Genomic DNA, 21,289 nt, shown 5'->3' on the forward strand with positions numbered 1-21,289 from the left:
AATCTAAGGTCATGGTTTTGAGTGTGATAGACTCATAAGCACGAAGCCTTGAGACAGGATCACACACACACACACACACACACACACACACACACACACACACACACACACACACACACACACACACACACACACACACACACACACACACACACACACTTTCAAACTCATTTAGAAGTTTTTGCAGATTTTAGTCTACAATAGTGAATCTTCATCATTGCCATCTGAAAACAGTATTTCTGTCTTTAAGTAGATTTAAAGGGTAAACATTTGACTACAATGATTACGGTTGCTTTAGGATCAGTCAACACTGTAATAAGAAGCTTGCTGTGATAATAGAGGAGAGTCTGTCTTTCTTCACTTCTTTCCCCCTCTAAGTAACCTTTTGATCATATGGAATGGATAGAATGGCATATCAGGGAGCGTATCTAATCATCTGACCTGAGATCAGTCTTGCGTTACACAAAGTGGCCAGTCACCAGACTTGGCCAAGCTGGCTCCAGGTCAGCGATAGCGAATGTTTAAATCTGTCAGAAAGTCAGAGACCCACTTTAATGGACCCATCTGGCCAAAGAGAGTGCATGTTTGTGTGGCTAGCATTGCAGTGTTGGGTAACTGTAGTGAACCATGGGGTAACGCCATCATCCCATGTGTTTGCATGTAGGGCCAGATGGAGGGAATAATCTAATTTTCAAAATTGTGTCATTCTCACACTCTCACTCTGTATGTCTGTAAAAACCATGCCAAAAATATGATATGCATGATGCCCAGCAAATTATGTATGACTTTTCATGATTTGCTAATTTAAAGGAGAGACACTGCACAGATAAAGAGCTCAGTGTCTTTGATGTGATTTATCAAATATGACATTTTCACATGAATCGCTAACTATGAACATCTAGTTTCGCTGAAAGACAGATTTTGATGTTAGTGCTCTGTTCATTTCAAACAACGTCTATGTAACTAAAATAACCACATTTTAAGCTTCAAAAGACCTTATTATTAAAATGAATACAAACATACTTGCACACCCCTTGATTTCCCTTGATTATGCACCTTGAAAACAGGGCTTTGAAATTCAGTTAGTGGGCTGGATTTTTGCTTTCATAGCAGAGAGGTCGCCTAAACACACATTCATGCACACTAAGTTGGTTCCACCTCCATTCTCTCATGCTGAGGGACCATCGGCCAGTGATTGTGAGAACTTCCTGTGACAGGAAAAGGAGGAAGAGGAAGAGAGAGGACAAGAGGAAGAATACATTGTAATTTTAGAAGTGGCAAAAAGGTCCCAACAGGAATTCAACTTTGGTAGAGTTTATAGGATGTTCTCCCAAGAGATTGCATCTGTCAGTCTTTCAGTGGGTCTGCAGGCTGTTGTCTTTGATAGAAATGGAAATATAAGGTGGAGTGAATATCGTATGCTTAGATGAATGATGAGACAAAGACACATATATGTCTAACACATCTCTGTGACGGATGCCACCCAGACATCCTGTGTGCTTGACTCAGGTCACTGTGGCAGAGGTCACAGGTCATACATCCACTAGGAGACTGGCACCATACAATATATGAAGCAGATGGATTGTAGATTAAGAAAGAGGAAGAGAGACAGGAGGGTGCGTTGGTGGCTATTGGTTCCCATTTTATTAGTGCTGTTCCAAGACCAACTGAATCAAATAATTTGATGAAAGAATATAATTTCCAAAGGGAAAAGAAAGGAAAGGATACCAATGCTAACATTTTCAAATTGTTTAATTTGTACTGTGTTTTACAAAATATAATTTGTTAAAAACATGAAAACTATTTAAAGAAGTTGATTAATCAGCCTCTTTTTGGTAAATTCATTATGAGAGCGGAGTGCACTTATAATTAGCTACATTTATATTTCCCTCATGTCACTGACAAAATCTACCAACAGCCTAGTCAGCAGTGTTCAAAAAAGTAATCAACTACTGATTACGTCTATAAATGTGTAATCTGATTACTTTACTGATTACTTTGTGGGAAAGTAATCAGAATACTAATTATTTTATTTTGAAGTTACTTTCTAATACCAATCAAACCTGCGAAAAATACAAACGTGACCCTAATAGCTCTTTTAGTACTTAAATATTGACTGAAAACAATAACAAAATTACGGCAACATGACAAAGACAACAACTTGGCTAAAGAGATCCAATGCATTTCTAAAAATGCAACTTACATTTTTTATCTCAAATTATACTGTAGTAGTATCTTCAAGTGTGTGTTTGTTTGTGTGTGTGAGTGTGTGTGTCCGCTACTTACCAACTTCTAAGCTGTGTGTGGCATATATGTGTACAGTATGCTTGTTTATCTGTGTTTGTGTTGATGTGACAGAAAAAGAATACTAATGAACTGATTAAAACCATTGTGTATTTGAATGCTTGTTATTTCTTTTCGGTGTACATATACAGGTCTACTTTTGTGTTGCATCATGCATGTGTATGTGTGCATGTTCAGTATGTCTGTTTGTGTGTGTACATGTGCAGCATATGTGTGTTTACAGAACTTTATAGCTAGTGGGTTATTTCTACCTCCCTGCTTGTGCTCGGACAAATTGAGTATCCTTTATCACTTGCGCATCTGTAACGCTATTGCAGTGTGTTTGTGTTTTATTGTGTACAGTATAGGGTTGCTCCGATATCAGCATTTTGGCTTCGGTACAATACCAGCCCTGTTACCTCGGTATCGATACTAACTCGATACTTAGGCCACAAATAAAAAAAGAAAAAGTCAGATTTTTGATGAAATTTCACAGAAAATTATTGACAAAAACAACTGCATCAAGTCTTATAGATAACAATTATGCCTTTTCTGTTTAAATTTTTCTGGATTCCATGTTAAATGTTTTAATTAAATGTTATGATCAGATTGTGTTTAATCAAATAAATACTGTACAGCTTTGATCAATTGAAATATTTTTGTTAAAGCACTAAATAGATGCAAAACAGAGCTTTACAGTAGAGGTGGCCAGTAAGACCAAAATCTTATATCACGATATGAATAATTTTATATAACGCTAATGATATATATCGTGATATAGTAATTATTTTATGGAAAACCAATACAAATCTAGACAGTGAAATTTATTTAGAAATTGACAAACAAAATTACAAATAAAATTAAGTTAAAAACAGAGAGTTTTAAATCAACCTTACCATAATACTAAATTTCACATTATCCCACATTTCAGTCTGATATGTTGTTGTATATCATCACTTTTTTAGTCAACCGTTATTTCACAAACCCTTGCGTAATAGGTCACATGTTGGAAACATTGCGTATATGAAATGATGACATATGTAGGCCTTTTGGGATATGGTTGGATGTGGAGAATATACTTAACATAATATTCAAGATGGAAAACTGTTAGTGTTTCCAACTCGGTGAAATAATAGTAATTTTGTCTTTTAACACGATGTAATGTTTCTGTAACTTGAATTTACAGTCTCCATTAAATGTAAATGCATGTACTGTACAATTGTTGAAAATATGAGGTTGTTCACTATACAGAGGCAGTTCAATCTATTTCTCTTTCTCTGAGGTAGAATTTTCGACATTCCGTGTGTGTGTTACAGGATGTAAGGCGTTCTCTGTGTTTGTGTTGGCACTGAAGGCCTCCATTATCTCTCCTTGAACAAAAGGAGGTGTGTCCTCCAAAGTGACCATGGTAACCATTATTGGCTTCCTGTCGGCCTAGGAAAAGCAGAGGAAGTGAGGTCGCCGCCTGGCGCAGGGATCCGGACAGACTTGTGGGGATAACACAGGATGCGAAGTGTGCACACAAACAAACTCTATGCTTAAGGCCCATATCTGAACATAAAGCTTGGATTTGTTTACTGCTTTAAGTGCTGAAATGGCATGCTGCTGAAAAGAGTATGTCAACAGCCTGCGCTCATCTGCGTGATATCCAGCAGTATGTGTATATGTGTGAGACAGAGAGAGTATGAAACAACTTCTCAAGTGTGTTTAATATATCTTCATAAAGACAGTATATTTAAGTGGGTTGTCGTTTTATTGCTGTAATAGATGTATCAGCTGTGAGTAATTTGCCTGAAGGAAAGAAAAATCATAAATGAGATCTCAGTTTTTTCTCCTGGACAGCAATGAGATTAAATGGAGATCAAATAGAGACTTGTTGAAGTTCCCGGTTTCTCAGATTTTCCCCTTAGAAAAAAAACCTGTGAAATTCCACATGTGTCTCTTCTATCGTTTCAGAAGAGATATCAACAAGGTCACAGTGTTCAGATACCAAAATATGTAATCAAAAGCTAGAGATTTTCTGAGCTATGCTTGCTATCCCCATTAATTTACAGCTCTATACTCTTACACTATGTCAACAATTGTCTAGCTTACGTCTATGTTTTGGAGGTTATTTTAGAATAAACATTCAAAACATTAATTTGATACTAAAAACAAAAAAACCTTCAAGTTCTGAGCAATATCTTTTTTGCCTATTGTCTTGGGTTTGTTACCTGTTTTTTGAATGGCAAGATTCTTTGGCTGGATTTCCATGAATGATGGTGAGATTTGGAGTGTTTGGTATGCTGTCTCTATTTACTGTTGGTGTCAGACAGGCACCTGTTGAATAGTGGCCCATTGTGACCAGGCGGGGGAACACCTTGGCGATGAAAGAAAAGCCCAGTCTGTTAGACACTGCCGTGGAGCCTGAGTGTGTCCATCATTAACATTTAAATGCATTCTGTCTACCAGTTGTATGGTTTTCTAGCCACTGCAAACACCCACACACACATCATTACAAACCTTACAACTCTAAGCTAATTATAATGACTACAGACTAAACCTACTCCTGAAAGAAAACATTTTAATTTTTGAATAAAATACAAAAATGTTTTGAGGACTTCCCTGGACCTCCCCAAAAGGAGTTTTTTTTTTTTTTTTTCAGATTTGCCAACTTCTGGGGACAGTTTGTCCCAAAAGTATAGCTAGGCTAATTAAACCAACACACACACACACAGGAAGCAACAGCACTCATTATAGCCCATTCTAGAAAAGTGTGTCATTATTTTAAGTGTAGCACATTCTTCAAAGTTCACAACTCCTAATAAGTGCTTGCGGGCAAAATTGTGTCCATCGCTTGAAAGGAACCCATGTGTCATGTGTATAGGCATATCTGAGATGGAATAGAGATACTCTTGTACATGTGTGGTTGAGTCCGATTGTTTCTGTTATTTTCGCATTGGTGTCAAAGCATGTTTTGAAATACTCCCTCTCCCTCATTCACTCTTCATCTCCCACTTTCTTCTCTCTCCACTGGCAGAGGGCCTCCCTTATTATGTGCCTTTGTTGTTTTCACACGTGCCGTCGCTCTCACACTCATTTGAGTGGGGTGTCACGTATCCCTGCTAGTAGAGACAGAGTCTGTGTCCTTTCCTCTGGGCAAAGTCAGCCGTATCTTTTACACACTTCTCTCTCTCACGTCTCTTTCCCTTTGCCCCTCCTAATGCCCATCCTAATGGAAGAGAGGGCTTCTTTTTCTCTTTCTTTCGTTGAAATGATGTGCAACCTATCTCAGGTGGTCTGTCAATTGTGCACTGCATCATTGCAATCATTGCGGTTAGAATAATTAGGATTTAAAGAGTCAGGGATTTGCAGAATTAGCTGAGAGGTCCCCCTCTGCTGATTACAACCCATTGTGAGCTGTAATTGTGGAGATTTTGTAGATAGGCCAAGAAAGCAGTCGCTTTCTGTATGTTCAACACATAGAGGGCACTAGAAGGGACTCGGTAGCACTTTAATGTCAATCCCAAGGAGTTGAAGCTTTTATCCAAAGCAACTTAGCTGACATTAACCACATTGGACAATCTCCCTGGAGCAACCTGAGGTTAAATGCCTCGCTCAAAGGCACAATTGTTATCAGAAAAGATTGGGATCTCAGTAGTTCACCATTTCCTGTGTCATGCCTGCTTGAGTTCTGTTCTGCAATCTGGGAGTTTGCACGAAGATCCTTATCTGCCCATTCACTATGACATGGTGCAATAAACACCAAAAACATTCAACCATTAGGTTGGTATATTAGCTTGGTTGAGTGCTTTCAATAATAGTCTCTGATTTTGAAACATTAAAGTATACTTTGGTTTCATATGAAAATTTCTATGCAAGTATTTACACTGAGCCAGTGTTACTAGTATGAAAAGCATCTCTGGTGACAGAATTGCAGTTAAACTCCAAATTCTGACACCAAACCGTGTGAAACTGGTCTCCAGAAAGAGGCAAGTTGCTTTGAATGGTGTTTGCCATTTGGCATATAGCATCTAAATGGCCATTCACAGCTAATAGTGAGGGTTGTGGTGGCTCTCCACCACCATAACAACAACTCTGACATCTGTGGCCGGCCACATAGCACTCAGGGCTCCAGAATAAATAAAATGACTTGGGAGCGTGTAGTGTAGCGAGCTCATTACAACAGAATGGGGCAAAAAGTGGCACAGTGACACAGTGGTTGTGGACATTCTAAAGATGTATTGAATAACTCACAAGATAATATCTGATAAAATTCTGTTTAGTATTGTCATTGAGACAATATGATTTTTTTATACTATTTTTCAATTATGCACTTTTTCAGTAAAAGACAAACTCTTTATTTCTCTCTTGCAGAGATTGAGGCAAAGGAGGCATGTACATGGCTGAGGGCTGCAGGATTTCCACAGTACGCCCATCTCTATGAAGGTAGGTCCCTTCTCGCTCCACCCTCATCGATCCGTGACCAAAATACTTTTTGTTCATTCCACATAGGCAAAAAATTATTAAAAAAAATGTATGTGTCCAGATTCTGTGGGCCTAGAAATTCCTTAGGAAATACATTGTTTGCATTGGTTTAGTTGCTTTCCCTAAAATGCCACTGAGGAGATTTGTCCTGGTAATCTATGAATAACAGTAGACCATGACTGAGTTACTGAGTACTGAGCTTTATGTCTCTTACGTCTTAACACATCTGAGCTCTATTAACCCTTAAATGCATTTCTCAGGTCTTCAGAGACCTCATTTCACTCCCTGTACCTCATCCATTATTTTGGAGTTGTGCCCACACCTCTTTAGTATTTCTGGATTTATCTCTCATAAATAGTGTAACACAGAAATATATAAATCAAATGTTTATACTGGTTTAAGTACCAAAAGTGTATAGGGTCATTAGAGACCCTAGGTATGTAATAGTCATTTTTTTTCCTCCATAAATTCAATTTTTTATGGTTATTTCATATCTATATAAGTTTACTATCACAGGTTCACTATCTATTTCTTTGTTTAGTAAGAGAATGGTGGTGCCGTTGTTTCAGTGCTTGACTTGATTTACATTTGAGATCTCTTTTTGATGAAGAAACAGCATCAAAGTAAACTATAGCAAATAGAACAAATGAACAGTATGATATATCTATTGTCATTTGGTGTGCATATATTTAGATTCAATAAGTGCCTGAGAAAAAACTTATGTGTAGCTTATGTGTTATTTGTATCTCAATATGTTTTTGACAACCAGTTGTGTTTCATGAAATTTCAGTGTGAATGTACTGCTCACAATGAATCCTGCTCTTGATTTGTCCTGATTTGTTGCATTATCTCTTTTACATACAAAAAGTAAAACATCAAAAATATTAAAAAATATATTTTATTTTATTAGTTTCTAATTGTCTTGAAAATATTGTGAAAATTGTACACTCTCTGGGCATTTTGTTGATCCTTTTATGAGAGATATACGTGCCAGGTCTCTAAATACCCAAATATATAAGAGTGTTTGATGAAATTCCCATTCCTTTAAGGGTGAAATCAATTATAGTAGGTTATTAAGGATCAGATCTGGATAGTATTACACTTTGTTATTTACATAGCTAAACTAGTCCAGTTTTTATCAATATATTAATCTTGACAATAATACTCATCCTTCTTTTGAAAATGTCTATATAGAGACTAAACTGATCAGTTTTGGTAGTGTTTTACCTTGCACTTCAACACTGAAAAGTCCCAATTGTTCCTGCACTTTACAATGTAAATAGAAAATATAATTTTACATGGTATACCTCTAGCTTGAACTGTATTTTTTGACTATGTTATCATTATCATTACCTCTAATTCAGCTTTATCTCTCTTATTCTCTCTCCCTAAGTGGAAGCCCACCGTACTTCCACCTGCCTAATTGTGCACTTGAATTATTTTTCCGTTTTTATAAGTAAAAACACTTGAGATTGTGTTAAATCCAGCTCATACACATGCAACGTTTGTTCTACAGGAGTAAGAATCAGATAACACCACCACCTCAGGTCTCTGACACCGCACACTTTTGACCTACGTCAGTAGTCATCTGGCTGTTGTGACATTACCTGCTCATTCGAGGTGTGTTATCGGTTACAGGAATCTGAATTATGTGACCAAGCTGTCTTGATTGCCCCTCTATAGATAACAGAGATCAAGTACACTATGGGAAAGGTCTTGCATCCTCAGGAAAACAATAAAACCATCTGTTATCGCTGTCACACTCTCACAGACTCACGTACACACACGTTGGCAACTTGGAAAGTAATTTGGCCTTAGAAGTAGTAGAGATGAGTCTTTCCCAAATTCTAATTAATGAGTGTGTGAGTTATTAAAAGTCTCAGTTAATAAAGACAGCCTGGGCTCTCTGAGGGATGCCGAGTGCCCATTGTGATTCCAACACCCCTTCCCATGCACACCTCCCACTGGTGAGCTTTGCAGTATTGCAGCTGTGTTTATTTGGTTGGCTAAGACGTACTTCCTCTACCTTTTCAACAACGGAGGAGGGGGAAGACTCTCTGTATGTGTGTGTTTGTATGTAGGATAGAGGGCAGACACACATTGCACTTGCTGCCAACACCCCCTTTCAACACACACACACACACACACATACACTCTAACAAGTTTATTGGGTCTCCATTTTTTATATTGCATTTCTTTTCCATTAATTCTTCTATCTTTGCTCCTTCTATCTGTTTCACAGATGGTCAGTTCCCAATTGATATTTCCTCAGTTACCAGAGATCATGACTTCCTGGATCAGGATGCCATTGAGGCATTGTGCAGGTGAGATGCAAACACAATAGAAAAATAAAAATGTAATTAGACCTGGTAAAAACATCATCTCTGCTTGATTCTTATTTTCCCTCTCTTTCTTAACCCAGGTGGATAAGTTTCATATCTAGGTCTCTTTCTCTGTCTTTTGTCATCACGGCATAGTTCCCATTGCCTTTCTTCTTGATTATTTCAGACACATGCTACATTTACTGGTGGTAAATGCGGCAATTCAGACAGAAAAGATAAGGTGAAACAACAAAGCAATAGAGAGATGATAGCTCAACAACCCATAAGGAAGATTGTTGGTGAACCACTATTTTGATAATTATGCTCACATTAGGTATACATAATGCGGAAATAAAACTTTCTCCAAAATATGGTTGTTGTGAAGTCAATGAGTGCATTGGCATACATAATATCATACCGATTATGCCAATGCACCAATTATTTGATCAGAGCAAGGTCATTAAGGGTTAAAACAAAATAGGATTTAGCTTTGCAACCAAGATAGAAAGTGAAGATTCAGTGTCCTCACTAAGAGAAAGGTCCATCAGAACCCAGCTGGAGGTCACAGACATCTGGAAGCCATTTTCTGGTGCCAGCCCCCAGTGCAGCCCCCCACCCCCCACACTCAGGGTCACATGACACCAACCAGGTGGCTTCTGGGATAAGCTTTCCATCTCTTTTGTTGTATTGTTGTCGCCACTCTAAATTTCTGCCTCCTTTTTTCTTTTCTGTTTTTTTTTTTGTCTCTGTCCATCTGTCTTCCTCCTTAATCTGAAGTTTATCCCTCAGCAGCTCATTATCGTGCTTGGCTCCCACCTCTCATCCTTTTCTTGTCTTTTTCTTTCTCTCTCGATCTATCTCAGCCTCTATCTCTTGCTTACCCCCTCTTTGCCCCCTCCTCTCTTTCTGACTCTGCAGAAGTCTGTTTGTTGGCTAATGACTGGATTTAGCATTTGTTTGAAGCCCCATGGTTCTTTTCAAGGTGTCTGCTTGACAATGCCTGTAACTGTTTCATATAACTCATATATATATGTGTGTGTGTGTGTGTGTGTGTGTGTGTGTATGTATTGCAGGAGACTGAACACCCTAAACAAGTGCGCTCTTATGAGATTAGAGATCACTCCTCAAAGAAAAAGAGTAAGTGTCTGCTCAAATATCCCTTTCTCTTTATCTTGCTTTGTCATTTCATATGCTTACTCTCACTTAGTGTTTCTTTCACCCTCTCTTTTATTCTTTCTTCTAATTTCTCTCCACTTGCTTGTTCTTTTTAGTGTGTGTAACTTGTGTTTGCTAATGTGTCTGCGTGTAGATTAATTAGAAGGAATGTGTTGTTTTTTATCATTTTTAAGGTCCCAAGTGCAGAGTGGTTTTATGTCTAAATGAAGGGTTTTTGTTAGCTTCTCTCCTCCTCCTGCTCTCCTTCACTCCTGTTTGTCACTTTTTTCTCACCATACACTTCCTAAAACCCCCCTCCATACCATAAAAGGAAGAGAATCCACACTACACCAGTCGGTTGTTGGTCACTCTATCAGAGTGTTTTTAGAGCAGGCGTGTATAGTCTAAGTCTGCCCCAAAGCTATGACTCAAAGTACATGTGGGTCGAGAATGCAACAACAAACAATCTAACTATGTAATCACTACAGGGAGCTTAAGAAGGTAACCGTCATGTCTGATCACAGCTTCTTTTTGTGCTCCTAAAACTTGTTGCTCCAAACAATGGACACCTTGTCAAGTGCACATTCTGCTAAGAAAGCTGATGACCCTTTAGAGTCATCTTGTGTTGATGGAGTCAAAGGTAGAGGTCACAAGATTACTTTAGGAAGTGATCTGCCCTTTTCAGCCATACAAGCCTTAACCATCCCTGGAATGCATTGATCTGTTCAGGTGGCCTCTTTAGGGTTTTTCTCTGTTCCTCATTTTCCTGTCCGTGAAGTTTATTAATAAGTGAAAAATTAATAGCTGCGCTCGCACTCTAGAAAAAGAACGTTGTGAAAGAACGTTGCACCCTAGGTATCGTTCTTGCTGATCAAAGGCTTGCCCTGAGGGGCTATAAAATAATGACCCCAGTTTTACGGACTTTCGTCGTCATCATTATTATGAACCATGAAAGAGACACGTCTGGATCCTGCGACCCCCTGTTAACCAGCCAGCTAGTTTTGCTTTTGCTGATTAGTCAAGCCTTTAAGAACACAGTCTGCTCTACAGCTAAACTGCAGTCAACACGCAACTCATCTAAGGGTTGTAGAATTCTGTTCCAATTCTTAGAATTTAAAAAAATTCTCAACTGCCCAATCTACTCAGGAAATTATTTAAGACCAATTTAACTAGAGATAAATCTATAGCTGCATTTGATGATAGAGATCTTGTGTTGCAGGACAATCGTGCAGCTCATAAATATTTTCACCTGTCCTTCAAATCCCTTTGTTCAGTAGAGTCATCACAGAATACATGGTTCTTCAGGCCTGCTTGAGGTCATTACATTGTGGGGGGATGGGGCCAGACCTGCCCTCTCAGGCTGGGGTGTGAACCTTGAGATCTGGCCTGGAATTTTCTGTCCACCACCCCCCTTCCTGCCATCACTACCACCCTAAGGGAGGAGACAGATTAACCCGAGTAAAGCAGAGAGAGAGGGACTGGTGAACATGTGACTGTTTGGTGACATGGCTAAGCCAAACACAATAACAGCTTTTTTCCTTAAGTGGACACTGGTCTTGAATACATTTAACACCTTATCAAGCCAAAAGGCTTGTAAGATTAAATAACTGGCTGCACTAATAGCACTCAATGCTAAATGAATGGAATTAATTAAATACCTCAAATCACTTGTGATACTAAATCACCTTTGATCAGTATCCTGCAAGGAAAACAAAGGTTGCTGACTTGAGTTAGCCTTTCTAACTTTTTTTTTACTTTTGTGACGATGACACTTGAGTCATTAGTGTGCTTGGCTGTACAGTCTTCTCTGTGCATCTCTGATTCTCTTATCTCTTTTTTCAGAGTGAGGACTCTGATGAGGATGAGCCATGTGCTATAAGTGGCCGTTGGACTTTCCAGCGGGACAGCAAGCGTTGGTCTCGGCTGGACCAACTGGACATAGATGTGTTCTCTCCCCCAGCTGGAGATACTGGCTCCTTCCCTCCTTTTCTTCCCCAAGATGACTGTTTTATCAGAGGCCCCCTTCTAAAAGAGGGAGTTAATGCCAGTGCTGAGAGTGTATTAACAGATCTAAGTGAGCAGCCAGAGGTGGGCTCTCTGCACAGCGCTGGTAGTGGAGGTCGAAGCATATCCCTGAGTACAACTGTACCATCCAGTCCTGCTATAACCATCCCCAATGCTAACACAGCCACCACAACCAGGGCAAGCTCAGTTGCTAGCGTTTGTTCCTCTGGAACTTCAGGCGCCAATGAAGACTCCATGTCTGATGGACTTCCATCACCACTAGAACGTGGTACCTTTGCTTTTGATATAATACCCAGCTTGATAAGTAGTGGCGCTGAAAAAAGCACACGTTCAAGAGCAAAGAGCTTCTTGAAGCGCATGGAAAGCTTGCGGCTACGCACTAGTAGCAATGCGGCCTCCAAGCGCAAGCAGAAGGTTGCAGTCGGGCAAGGGAGACTGGAGATCAGCGGGCCAGTGCTGAAGGAGGGTCTTGATGAAGACAAACTTCGGCGCCTCAACTGTGTGGACATCACAACTCTGGATCGCAATTCAAACCAAAACCGAAGCATCTCATATTCAACACAGACAAGCAGTGGGAGTGCCGGGAGTAGCCAATCAGAGGCCAGCAGTGGGAGTACTGTAAGTACACCCAGTCCGGTCTCAAGAGCACGTAGTCACAGCACGGCAGCTGGGTCCACCAAGAGGGGTGGGATGTACCTGGAAGGCTTTGACCCATTTAATTTTGTTGTTCTGAAACCTTCAGAAGACCAGGAGGAAAAACAGAACCACCAGAACCAGAATAAGCCCAGTAAAACTGCTGAGAATAACCGGCGCAACCGTCAGAGGTCAGATACTAGACGAATGGATGAAGAGGAGAATAGGGAAGAGGAAGGAGGTGTAATTTTCTTCTATTTGCCAGAAGGCCACAAGCCTGGCACTTTTCCGAAAGCACTTGCTGATGGGGGATCCTACCGTAGTGGTGATAACATAAGTCAGCGCCCACCACGGAGAGGCTCTGCTACCTCAATAGACAGTCGAATGAGTATCTATGATAATGTTCCTTTCTTAGAAATAGGAGATGAAGAGGATGAAGCAGAAGGAGAGCAAGAGCCAAAACTGGAGGATGTGCGAATAAGTGGCCTGCAGCAATTGGTCAATGCCTGGTCAGAAACAGGAACTGGGGAAGAGGATGAAGATGAAATGGAAGGGGATTCAGATTCAGCCCTTGATTCTGCATCTCCCTGTCCATCATCCCCACTGCAGAATCGCTTAGAAGAGACAGAGAATGGCAGTGATCAGGACAGCACTGGAAACCCGCTAATAGAAAGGGACGAAACACTCAGTGGACGTGAGAGAAGTGACTCTGGTGTGGGAGCATCACTTACACAAGCCAACAGGTAAAACTGTGGCACACACACAAACTCTAATAAGACACTGAGAGAGAGATAGAGATATGCCCAATGTTTTCTTATTACCCGTCCTGCCAAAACTGTTCCAGTTGTGATTAAGAGCTTTGGCAATGTTGTATGAAAAACAGTCATGCCAATAAGACACAGTAAATTAAGAGAGAGAATGAGAGCATGTCAGAACAACTCTCCTTACATAATCTGAGATACGTGTAGGATACGGAATCCCAGTGGAATGTAGCACAAGAATTCAAACTGCCCCCACCTGGTGATATAGGTCTTTTTATTAATCCCAGTTATCTGCAGCTGATTGTTTAGATTGTGTGCTTGTATGTATGTTTATATTGTGTGTGTTTGTATAATGTGTAATGTTTGTAAAAATGTGTATGTTATAGACCTCAAAAGCTGCGCTGGCCAAGTTTTCAGAGATCCCACAGGCCAAGTCTGTCGTCAACAGTGTTACAAGTTGGATGTCAGTCAGTTCTGCAGATGAACCTCCTTCAGAAGTACAGCCTGCTCAAACTTACCGCTCTACTGGAGAGATACACACCCACCAACAAGCATGGCTTCAGCTGGTGAGGACACATGAAAACATGCACAATTAAACTTACAGTTATACCAACCTTCTGAACAACTGTAAATAGGCACATCTTGATTATCTATCTATCTATCTATCTATCTATCTATCTATCTATCTATCTATCTATCTATCTATCTATCTATCTATCTATCTATCTAGTTTTCAATACGTTTCAGGGTCTAGGCTATTCAAATACAGGCAGACCTCTTTCACACAGAGCCTTTTCTGTGGTGCATTTTTCCACTTGCCCCTTTTTCCCCTCTCCCCTTCTCTCCCTTGGGGGCTGGCTACAGTGCGTTCATAATTTATCCAGTCCCCTTCATGTTTTTGTTGCAGTCTTATGCTAAAATGCTTTAAATAATTTTTTTTTCACGTCAATCTATGTGTGTAATGACAAAGCAAAAAACTGATTTTTGACAACTTCGCATATTAATTTAAAAGGAAAAACTGTAATATCACATTGGTATAAGTGATCAACCCTTAACTCAGTACTTAGTTAAAGCACCTTTGGCAGCTATTAAAGCCTCAAGTCCTTTTGGTATGATGTGACAAGCTTTGCACACCTGGATTTGGGGATTTTCTGCCATTCTTCTCTGAAGATCCTCTCAAGCTCTGTCAAGTTGGATGGGTTCCATTGGTTGTGTGCTTGGCTGTGTGCTTAGGGTCATTGTCCTGTTGGAAAGTGAACCTTTGGCTCAGTCTGAGGTCCTTAGCGAGCTGGACCAGGTTTCAATTAAGGATATCTTTGTATTTTGCTGTGTTCAGCTTTCCTTCAACCCTGACCTTTCCCCCAGTACCTGCTGCTGAAAAACACCCCCACAGCATGATGCTACCACCACCATGCTTCACCGTTTGGATGGTAATGTGCAAGTGATGAGTGGTGCCTGGTTTACTCTAGACATGACGCTTGGAATTGAGGCCAAACAGTTCAATCTTCGTTTAATCAAAACAGAGAATCTTGTTTCTCCCAGTCTGAGAGTCCTTTAGGTGCTTTTTTATGTGTCTTGCTCTGAGTAGAGTCTTCCGTCTGGCCACTCTGCCATAAAGCCCAGATCGGTGGAGTGTTGCAGTGATGGTTGCACTTCTGCAAGTTTCTCCCATCTCCACACATGATCTTTGGAGCTCAATCGAGTTCTTGGTCACCTCTCTTACCAAGGAACTTCTCCCCCAATTGCTCAGTTTGGCTAGGCAGACAGCTCTAGGAAGAGGCCTGGTTGTTCCAAATGTCTTCCATTTAAGAATTATGGAGGCCACTGTGCTCTTGGGAAACTTTAATGCAGCCAAATGTTTTTGTATTCTTCCCCAGATCTGTGCCTCCACCCAATTCTGTCTCTGAGCTCTGCAGGCAGTTCCTTTGACCTCATGGCTTGGTTTTTGCTCTGATATAAATTTGCAGCTGTGAAAACTTATATAGAGAGGTGTGTGTCTTTCGATATCATGTCTAATCAATGTAATTTGCCACAGGCGGACTCCAATCAATGTGTAGAAACATCTGAAAGATGATCCAGAGAAATCGGATGCACCTGAGCTAAATTTCAAGTGTCATAACAAAGGGTCTGAATACTTATGTCAATGATATATATATATATATATATATATATATATATATATATATATATATATATATATATATATATATATATTATTATTATTATTTTATTTATTTTATTTTTTTTAAATTTGCAAAGTTATCAAAAATCAGTTTTTGCTTTGTCATTATGGGGTATGAAGTGTACATTGATGTGAAAATTGTTAGCATAAGGCTGCAACAACTAAATGTAAAAAAAATGAATGAGTCTGAATACTTTATGAATGCACTGTATGTCAGACCTTTACAACACAAAGCTGTTGTGTGACTTTGCAGTCCAATGAATTTCCTTGTTTTGTGTGTGTGTGTGTGTGTGTGTGTGTGTGTGTGTGTGTGTGTGTGTGCATGCGTGCGTGCATGCGTAAGTATGTGTGCGTGTGTGTATGTGTGTGTGTGTGTGTGTGTGTGTGTGTGTGTTTTCACGCATCTGCACATCCCCACATGTAGACCAGAGATTTTAATATGTGTGCTTATGAAACCAATATAATTATAATAATCATCATTAAAAAATAAGCCTAATAAAATTATCTTGCGTTCCCAAATAATGTTGCCAAATGTGTGTTCTTTGTTGTAATACAGTTAACGCTGCTTAAAAAAAAGAAAATAGAACAAAATTTTAGGTTCAAGGTGAACGTGTCTTGTATATCTTTATGATTTAATCACTTCCGTCTTTGTTTCTTTAATACAAAGATACCTTTATATATTACTGAACCTGCAGAGTTGCATTCACAATGTGTTAGAGCGAACTGCTCCGTGAAAATAAAGTGAAACTCACAGCACCTCATGAGATGATTGGAGATCATTTGCAGCATTCTCATTGATTATATTATTCTTCCAAACAGTTTTCAGTTGAATGAAATAGAGAAAAAGGAGTGATAACCTTTACATGCACTGGTTCCACGAGACAGGGTCCCGTTGCATGCCTCTGAACAAACAGCGGATCCGACACGAGCACTGATGGCTTTTCTTTTGTCTGTTCTTAAAAATATAATAAAGTGTGTTTCTTCAAGCGCGTCTTTTTGACTAACAGTATTTCTTGTCATGTGTCACTCCGAGACGTCTTAAAGGTCACCCACCTGAAATAAATTTGGAGAGGAGCTCGCAAACTGGATTGTGTCTCATCGCATTTGGTGTGTCGGGTGCTATTTCACACACTAGGTGCACATAAAAAATAAAGAACATTCATAAAATCCCTCCTAGAAAATGCTCTTAACCGCTAAGATCAATAATTATTGGGAAAGGAGGCTCAGAAGTGCTTTCATTGCACCCGTGAATAGAAGAGCTCACTGTGCACACATAAAATCAGATGGGCATTGGCAGCTTTTCTTTCATCTGTTCTTCAAAATATAATCACGTTTCATCAAACACATTTTTGTGTCTCTCCAAGAAGTCTTACTGGTCACCTTCCACAGTGGCTGGTACATCAGCAAAATAAACCACATGAAAAATTTGCATTTGGTGGGTGTTCATTTCAAACCTTGTTCACCAGGAGTAGGCTGTTCGAAAAATTCGGATGAACGGAAATCAAAACAGTGTCATTGCAATCGCACCACACACGGCTGGAAAATGATCTCTAGAAAGTTTTAAATGATCATGTGTTGGTGAATGTTGAGACAACCGGCGAGCCGCTTGATTTTTAACAAAGCCACTTGTGGCTCGTGAGCAACTGGTTCCCGACCCTCGCTCTAGTCAGTGAAATAAATACTTTTTAAATGAAAGCTATTTCCTCTTATATAATTATCTCTTTATTTAGAACTTGGCAAACAAACCTTACCATAATACTCAACTACACATTATGCCACATTTCAGTCTGATATGTTGTTGACCAGTATTCCTATAAACTTTCCTCAAGAAACTGAAGATCTTTTCAAAGCAAAGTAACAAAATATTAAGTAATTTTAGTAAAACAAAATACACAACGAAAATAACACGTCTTGCAGAAAATAAAATGTAAATGTATTTATAAACACTGCTGGCAAAAAATAAATAAATGAAAAAGACAGAATTAATGCAGAGCGCATCTTTTGGATTTCAATATATACATTTTAAAGTGTTAAAACAGATTTTACCTCAAAGCTTTTGTGAACCAGATGTCGCACCTGTTTTAATAACAAGCTCCCCTTCATTTTCTTATCCTTTCTTTTGATCACATCAGCAAAAATGTATCAAATGATGGAGACGTACAGACTTTGCCCGAATCTGCATAATTCCTTTAGTGAATCTGCCGTTAAATCAGCGCGTGCACTTAACTGACGAATTCTTTCTCAGTTTCACGTGAAATGTGCCCTCTGATAGATACGGTCACGCTGCACACATGGATATTTACATATCGTGATATACACAATATAGCAAAACCTCTGTCGAATGACACTTTATATCGTTTCCACGATATATATCGTCATATCAACCAGCCCTACTTCAAGCTATTGCCCACTGTCTGTGTGTTTATCTATCTTTTCCTATAAAGGTGGAAACAGCTTTTAGTGGCCCATCAGCTTTCCTGTTTAGTACCCAATGACCTACACACATATACACTTGTAGACAAGCATCCTGTCAACACATGGTTCTCAAAAGTACCCATTTCTGCCTCTCAATACCTATTTAATATTGAACAGCTCACGCTGCAAGACCTTGGAAATAACCAGAGCTATCGTTGCTATTTATTTTCGGACTCTTTGCTCCCTATGACTTGAGTGAATAGAATTGAGAATGGAAAAGCATTAAATTAGTGGTTTGAATACACTGAATGTATTCTGTGAGTAGAGCTCTGTGGATTTGGATGTTCTTAATACACTTAGGATTCAGTGAAATTGTCTACATTGGATCTGACACGAAAACCCACATTGCTGCATTGTTTTTGCGTAAGAAAACTGCCACATTACCAATCCACATGAGGCTCTTTATTCTGTGTATCAGAGGGACTGATAAGAGATAATTAATTGTTCTGTTATTCAAACAAGGGTATTTATAAAAATATGTTTTTGTTTGTGTGTATGATAGGGTTGTTCCCAAGTTCATGAAGCGGATCAAGGTACGAGACTACAAGGAAAGGAGCGTGTTTGGAGTTCCACTGCAGGTCATAGTTCAGAGGAGTGGGCAGCCTCTGCCTCAGAGTATACAGCAAGCCATGCGTTACCTACGGAGCCAATGCCTCGACCAGGTGAGAGATGATGAACACACAGAAAATACCTGCAAGTACCCACATGTCAAAACATGTACTTCAAAGCTTATAGAAATATGCACAAACATGTCTTAATGTACTTAAATGGATTGTTCACCCAATAATGAAAATATCATGATTTTGTCATGATTTACTCATGACTTTCTTTCTTCCGTAGAACACAAAAGCCGATGTTAAGCAGAATGTTTGGGAGCCTCAGTCAACGTTCACTTTCATTGCATCTTTTTTCCAAACCATGAAAGTAATTGGTGATGGAGGCTTTCAGTCTCTAACATTCTGCCTTTTGTGTACTGTGGAAGAAAGTCATATGGGTTTGGAACCATATGAGGGTGAGTAAATGATGAACTAAACTTTTTAACTTTGGAGTATTGTGTGATACAGTCAGATCTGCATAGAAAAGTAAAAGACTGGTTATTAGTTAGTGGAAAAACTGTTCTTTAGAGGGAAAACATAACCTAGTAAAAATATCCCTATTTGAACAGCTGTTTAGTTGCACATTACCTATTGTGTCATTATTAGTAGCAGGACCCAAATTCAAACACAGAACATCTGTTGTTTTATCACCACATGCATACCTGAGTTCAACATTCCCTGTGCATGCACATTGCAATTTACATGTAGCAAAATAACCGCAAAAGGCCTGAATGTCTTTCCTGTTTGTATGTGTCCTCTAGTTACATATTACCACACTTACACACATGGTTGACATTCCATTCCAAGAGTGTTTATGAGAGAGCAAATGATCTATGGACTATAGATGAATACTCTCTCTCGGTTGTCAAATGGAAATACTACTTGACAAATTACGTAATGGCTACAATTTTAGACATAACAGTTACTATTTTGTGACTATGTTATGTAAAGAGTGGTAGGGAGTTTTCCTAGAGATGCCTTTTAGACATCTTTTCCTGTGTTTGGAAAACTCACGGTCACATAGGTGATCCATCTATTTAGCTGTCAGTTTGAAAAAGAGAGAGTGCAAAGGAATAAATCACTTCCTGAAATGACGGGAAATATTTCCAAAAAAAGAAATGGAACAATTTAAGACATTGGTACATTGTGCGGTTGACCTGCAACTTAAATGTAATGAGTGGTTTTACTATTTGTAATGTAGGAGTTAATTTCCATCATAGTTTAATATATACAAAAGTTTGTTCCAGTCCTCGAATCTGATTGGATGAGAGACATTCTATGAGAACTGATGGTTTCACAACATCAGCACTCCGAAGCTTCACTGTGTGTATCACACCGCTTCTGTTTGTGCCGTTCTAAACTAAAGTGTAAGAGCAGTGCATATGTGTTAAGAGCTATATGATTTACATTAAATTTTTTTGACATTACATATTTTAGCCAGCAGGTGGTGGCAAAAGGCAGTTAGGTGACGTGAAGCGAGTCAGCGTCAGTCAGTGTTTTCATTCATCAACACTACATGATCGCTCGTATTACTCACATGCTCCATCTCTCTCTCTCTCTCTCTCTCTCTCTCTCTCACACACACACACACACACACACACACACACACACACACACACACACTCACTCACTCACTCACTCACTCACACACATCCTTTCTTCTCCAATAACTTGTTAGAAAGAGCCCAAGCAATGATATTAGTTCTAAAGTGACATTTTTAATTACTAGGCTTAGATGCATCATTTGGTTTGAACTAGCAACGGCAGATTCTGATCCGTAGTTCCATGCACAAATGCATATTTTATGACCTTACGTTAAAATGTACTTAATTTAACTGTTTTATATAAGCAATATCACACTCGCAATTGTGCTATATGGCTCTAAATCAGCACTGCTGTGATTACCAAAGGCCGCATCACTGCAGTGCTGATACCTGTGATATTGCTTAAATACGTAAGTGGCTAACCAACTTTTTTTTTTTATAGGTTGGGCTCTTCAGGAAATCTGGAGTGAAATCACGCATCCAAGCCCTTCGCCAAATGAATGAATCATGCGGCGCTGGTGGGGGTGGTGTTAACTACGAGGTCCAATCAGCTTATGACGTGGCTGACATGCTAAAGCAGTATTTCCGAGATCTTCCAGAACCTCTGCTTACCAGCAAGCTGTCTGATACCTTTCTGCAGATATATCAATGTAAGAACATGCACACAATTTTTACACGCATGCACTTTTTATATGCTTTGTTGAAGACCACACACTTGCACTGACAGATGCCAGCACAAACTGTGCACGCAAACACTGATATCTTGACTTTTGAAACAAGAACACACAGATTCAGCTCACATCTAAAAAGAACAAGGCTTTTTCCAGAGGGCAACTACACAAAAAGC

The 21,289-nt window shown here is 39.3% G+C and overlaps 1 protein-coding gene across 2 annotated transcripts in view; it reads left to right on the forward strand.

The window, feature by feature from the left end:
• The window catches only part of dlc1 (DLC1 Rho GTPase activating protein), a 156,399-nt gene that overhangs the window by 125,360 nt on the left and 9,750 nt on the right, over positions 1-21,289 (forward strand). For both annotated transcript variants that reach the window (XM_052127050.1, XM_052127052.1), the window contains 7 exons: positions 6,640-6,711; positions 8,993-9,074; positions 10,145-10,208; positions 12,069-13,627; positions 14,032-14,211; positions 18,805-18,964; positions 20,885-21,092. In XM_052127050.1, the coding sequence (XP_051983010.1) occupies positions 6,640-6,711; positions 8,993-9,074; positions 10,145-10,208; positions 12,069-13,627; positions 14,032-14,211; positions 18,805-18,964; positions 20,885-21,092 (2,325 nt within the window). The remainder of the gene's footprint in view (positions 1-6,639; positions 6,712-8,992; positions 9,075-10,144; positions 10,209-12,068; positions 13,628-14,031; positions 14,212-18,804; positions 18,965-20,884; positions 21,093-21,289) is intronic.

This window comes from Xyrauchen texanus, chromosome 5, assembly GCF_025860055.1.
Source record: "Xyrauchen texanus isolate HMW12.3.18 chromosome 5, RBS_HiC_50CHRs, whole genome shotgun sequence".
NCBI classification, from domain to species: Eukaryota; Metazoa; Chordata; class Actinopteri; order Cypriniformes; family Catostomidae; genus Xyrauchen; species Xyrauchen texanus.